The sequence below is a fragment of the Apaloderma vittatum genome, unplaced genomic scaffold, assembly GCF_000703405.1.
Source record: "Apaloderma vittatum isolate BGI_N311 unplaced genomic scaffold, ASM70340v1 scaffold18768, whole genome shotgun sequence".
NCBI lineage: Eukaryota > Metazoa > Chordata > Aves > Trogoniformes > Trogonidae > Apaloderma > Apaloderma vittatum.
Genome location: NW_009730402.1, coordinates 1 through 4909, shown reverse-complemented (window position 1 = coordinate 4909; position 4909 = coordinate 1). Strand labels below are relative to the sequence as shown.

At 41.4% G+C, this 4909-nt stretch overlaps 1 protein-coding gene across 1 annotated transcript; it reads right to left on the bottom strand.

Moving 5' to 3' along the window:
* Window positions 1-274: 274 nt before the first annotated feature.
* CCNG2 (cyclin G2) lies at window positions 275-4906 on the bottom strand (the record flags this gene model as incomplete). The annotated part of the gene is made up of 7 exons (XM_009874800.1): window positions 275-611; window positions 1092-1297; window positions 2119-2217; window positions 2317-2395; window positions 2553-2803; window positions 3789-3926; window positions 4880-4906. Coding segments are annotated over 7 exons (933 nt in total), but the record flags the coding sequence as incomplete, so codon positions are not given.
* Window positions 4907-4909: the final 3 nt, after the last annotated feature.

Below are 4909 nucleotides of genomic sequence, written 5' to 3'. Positions count from 1 at the left end.
GCTGAACCACCTTGGCAGCTTCGCATCAGACTTGCACAGGTCGATCAAAACCTTGAGCTGGACACTGTTCCAAATGCGAAAGAATGCCAAAACAAGGTAGGGGAAAGACAACCTAATTGCCTCCATCCCTTGGCAATGCTCCTGTTAGCACAGCACGCTGTCAGCCTTCACTGCTGCCAGGGCACACTGCTCACGTTTAGCTGCTCGGCATTTCAGAGTAGGACTAAGTTTTCTCTTGTCAACAACACAACTGTACATAAAATTTTTTTGCTAACTGTGGATCTGAACGGGATTATTTTTTCTTTCTTCCTTCCATGTTACAGTAACAAAAGAAACCCAAGGCAGGCATTCAAAGCATCGATATACCACAGCAATTCTTGCCCTAATACAGTTGACAGATGACCACCTCACTTATTATTGCCAAAAGACTCTATGGTGCATTAAAACAGATCTCGCCTAATACAGTCAAGACTTAATGCTAAGACCGACAGCTAAGAGTTTGCCACTTTGTTTTAGGTTTGAGTTCAAAGAAGAAGGTGCCTTCCAGATCACTCGGAGGAGAACTGCTAAGGCTTTCTTCCCCGCTGCTCATATCTTCACAGGAGTCTTCACTAGAAGGAACAGTACGAAAGGTGATTTAAACAAAGCAGAACACCTTCAAAGTGGCAAAGTACTCCTCAATCGTGTGTTTTCTTGCACACGTCACGGATCTAAACAGTTCTCAGCATTAAAGCTTAAAACAAGGTGCAATCTCCTTCTCTCTCACATCAAAGATTTCCTAACAACCAAGAAGCCGGTACTCAAGGTATCAAATATAAATTACTTCAGAAAGCTTAAATGCTTTCTAAGTCTCTCTGCCTTAAAAAATAAGGAATGCCTCCCCCCACCCTGCAAAGCACATGCACTTTTTCAACATCACCATGACAGCTGCCCAGCCTTAAACTCTTCAGTTTAAAATGTATTCAAGTCCATCAGTATCTCCAATGCTAGCATCTTTTTTTCCAAGTAGTAGCAAACATTATAGAGTTGCCATCCATATTTCCAGAAAGTAACAATTCCCAAATTAACCACCTTGTATAAGTTTTACCCACCTCTCGCTTTCATTGAAACATCCACCCTCTGGTATCGTTGGCAGCTCTGGAACACTGTAGTAACTGTTTTGTAGATTCTGGGCTGTACGTCTCGAAACAATCCAAACTAGCTTTTTATGATCAGGCTTGCAACATTCAGGAGAAGAATAATCTGCTAGGCATTTTGAGACTAGTTCCCTCCAGTAAAGTAGGTCACTATCACTTATCTGAAAAGCAAAAAAAAGAACTTTTGTAGTCCATTACATGCAGTCTCTAAACCCCTCCTTGCATTTTACCTTTTTCTGAAAAGATTTGGGGGGGAAAAAAAGAAATATCACAGCCAAGATGCATTTTACCTTTTTCTGAAAAGATTTGGGGGGGGGAAAAAAGAAATATCACAGCCAAGATGTGAGTCCTGACTGTGATGATGGACAGATTCCATTTTAAAATGGAATCTGTCTTATACTTGAAAGAACTACTTATACACCTCAAGAAGCTGGGTTAGCTGAATGCGGCTAAAAGAGTCAAAAGCTTGTCCTAGACCATGAGCTGACCCGGCATGAAGATATAAATCCTATGGCAGTTATTCAAGCAATAGTTACAACCAGCTCAACAGCCACTGTAGACAAAGTCTCTCTAGAACATACATCTAGAGCTGTGAGTTCCATAAGTAGCTTGTTAGGACATGTATTGGGTAGGCACCGGTAAGCATTTCTAGTTTTGTACATTTAAATTAACTTCTTGAACCATCTTCTCGCTTGCCAGGCAGCTGCCAAGATGTGCCACTGCAAAATGGCGACCTGACCTCATTCTTCAAGTAGTCTTTTGTTAATTTTTTTTTTGCATTTGGCATTTACCATTGAAGCCCTGTTCATTACAAGAGTTGCAAACATATGCTTAAAGACCATCTCATCACTTCTTCCAGCTGATGCCAAATACTACCTGTAAATATTGTACACTGACAGCAGGGGTCCCTCAAGTTTAACACTCTACCTCATTAACTGCCCCAGCCTCAACAACTGCAAAGCAATCCACGGAAAAGATTTACCTTAGAATGCTTTTGAACACGCAGAAGGATCTCTAACAGCTCAACAGATTTCAAAGTCTGAACTTCTAGAGTGAGAAGGCACAAGGCCAAGACAGAAGGCTAAAAAGACAAAAAAAAAAAATAAAAAAATCAAACCACCACTCAACATAACATCCATCAGAACTTACTGAGAAGTCAAAAAGAGCTACTTGTACTTACTTTTGCTTTAGAAAAGACTAGGCGACAGTTGCAAGCTTTTAGCTGTGCTTCCAATTTGTCAAGATTCAATACTTCTTTCCTGTAAGACACCCAAGAGAAAAGCATGTGTATCAAAAAGCATTCACTCGCTTAGAGGTAAAAATTAAGGACCTGCTGCCTCTACAGCCATAATCATTTAAGAAGCAATTAAAAATGTGTCTGCCAACACAGAGGCCACAAAGTGGAACTCAACTCACCTTTCTGAGGTATGACAGAGTACAATAGTATGGTACAAGTGCAAGAAGGTTAAGGCAGTAGTAGCTTTAAATTCAAAGTGCAACTTGTCTGAAATTATCTTTTCCATCCGTTTCAGGTCAGAGACAGTGCATTTACATTGGCTGATCCGAATGATCTCATGAGCAGATGGAATATTGCATTCTTCTTCGACTACTCGGGCAGCCAGCTGGAAACAACAAACTCCAATGCAAGACAAATGCTTCGGTTTCACCTGAAAATGAAAGAGAAAGCACTATGAAAACTTACCTTCCACAAACATTGGGCTCAAATAGCAACACCACCAGCTCACCCAGCCTAGGTGAGCTGTTTCAAACACGCACAGGTCAACAGCAAGATTTGTTCATCTCAACTAAACCCCAGTCAGTCAACCCATACACTTCTTGCCTAGTCATACCTAGTTTCATCACTTAAGTTTCAGTGAAACGCTGCTGGCAGAGCCAATAAAGCAGTATCAGTCTGCCATAGCTAAGTCAGAGGAACTCAAGTTCAACAGCTGAGCACGCTCTATTGAAGTTTTTTCCACCTCTACACAAAAAAATAAATTGCAGTGAGAGCTGTAATACCCTGCAGCAGTGCTCACCCTCATTTACATCTTACATAAATCCCACTTGACCTTGTTCTAGGCAGCCCTGTCTCCCCACAACTTGTTTCCACCCTTGTGATTTTCTCCCATGTGCCAACACGACATTTCGTGCAACCTTAAGGACAGTCAGACCAGAGAACTCATGCAATTTCAATTTTTCTGCCGACTTACTAATAGGGAACTGGTTTAGGTTCAAAACATCTGCCATAAACCAGCACCAGCTCCAAAATGAGAAACATCCAGGAAACGATCACTTAACATTAGTTTCCATCACTGAGTTAAGCTTTAACAGAGTACCTAGAAACAGTCTGTGACTAAAATCAGTTTCGTTTCTTTTTAATTCCTGTTTTCTTAAGTCTTCTATATCTACACATTGGAGGCTACAGACTTGTTAGAGAAAGTAAACCATGCTGCTACTTGCCTTCAGAGGTAAAATAAACTGTACTCCACGTTTACCCAGGAGTACTTCAGAAACATAGCTAGCACTGAGGGAGAAAATAGCCACAATTACATCCCAGATCACAACCTTGCCCATTCTGTCCAACAATAAAGTTCACAGGAAGCTCATGCATTCCCAGCTGACACTACTGCAGGTCCTCTCCCCTCAAAATACCTTCATTAGAGCCAAGAATCTGTCCAGAATGTTAACAGCCAAAACAAACGTTTCAGTTGCAAAACCAAAGAAGTTGGTGAGGCTCCAGAGATCTTCCACCTTCGCATTCCTTTGTCTGGGGCACAGAGTATTTTCATTCTATGGCAAGAGAAGCAAAATCAGAACGATTCAGTGGCAGCAGTGATGATCATGACCACTCGCTCCCCGCTCTTACTTAGATCTGAAGGAATTGATTTTTTCCCTTAAATACTTCATTTAAATTAAAAAAAAACCCTCAAACAATTTAGATACTTGAGACTCAACACACATGCAAGATAGAGGTATTACAGTCAGGTCTTGAGTCTCACTGGTGCAATACCCGGCACGACCACATTTCCAAGTACTCACTTCTAAGACAACACTTAGCAAGTGGGTGCCTACACAGTGACTCCTGACCTTAAGGAAACAGAGATGATCGAACTCAGCTTATTCTCCTCTCACCCTGCATGTCAATATTTAAGCAACAACAACTCTGCTTTCAAAACAGCAACTTCTTCGTTAAACATTAAAGCCCTTTCCAAAAAACTCACAAGCATCCAAAAGGAATCTGAGCCTGTCCTTAACTAAGCAAGGAACTATAATCATGTTTATACTCAGGGTTTTTTTTTTGCTGTTAAGCACTGAGTGTTTCTAGCTTCATGTCCCTCTAGACTTTGCTAATGAAGAGCTGGTCACTTCTGCATTTGTTAATTCCCTACTTGACATCCTAGCCTTCTTGCAGTGGTACAAGACAGTAGCATGAAGCTCCAGACGTGAAAATGATATACTTCTGGCTCTGCAGTCACTCGAAGTTTAAACAGTCAGTATTTAAGACCTAAACATCTACTTGTTCTGTAGGTTATAGTTCTCTGATAACGTAAGGTATGCTATAATATTTAAAGATAAAACATAAGGCAAACGGCGTTTACAGAAAAACTAAGTAGCTACCCGAACCTAACGCACGTCTCCCCTTCAAGCTTAAATATTTTTATTTCTTTTTCAACATGGCCTTCGTGCTCTGAGGAGCTTGCCTCCGCCCCTGTCCCAGCCCAGCTCCCCGGTTACCCCCTCACCTCGGCAGCGCACTCGATGAGGCTGAGCCC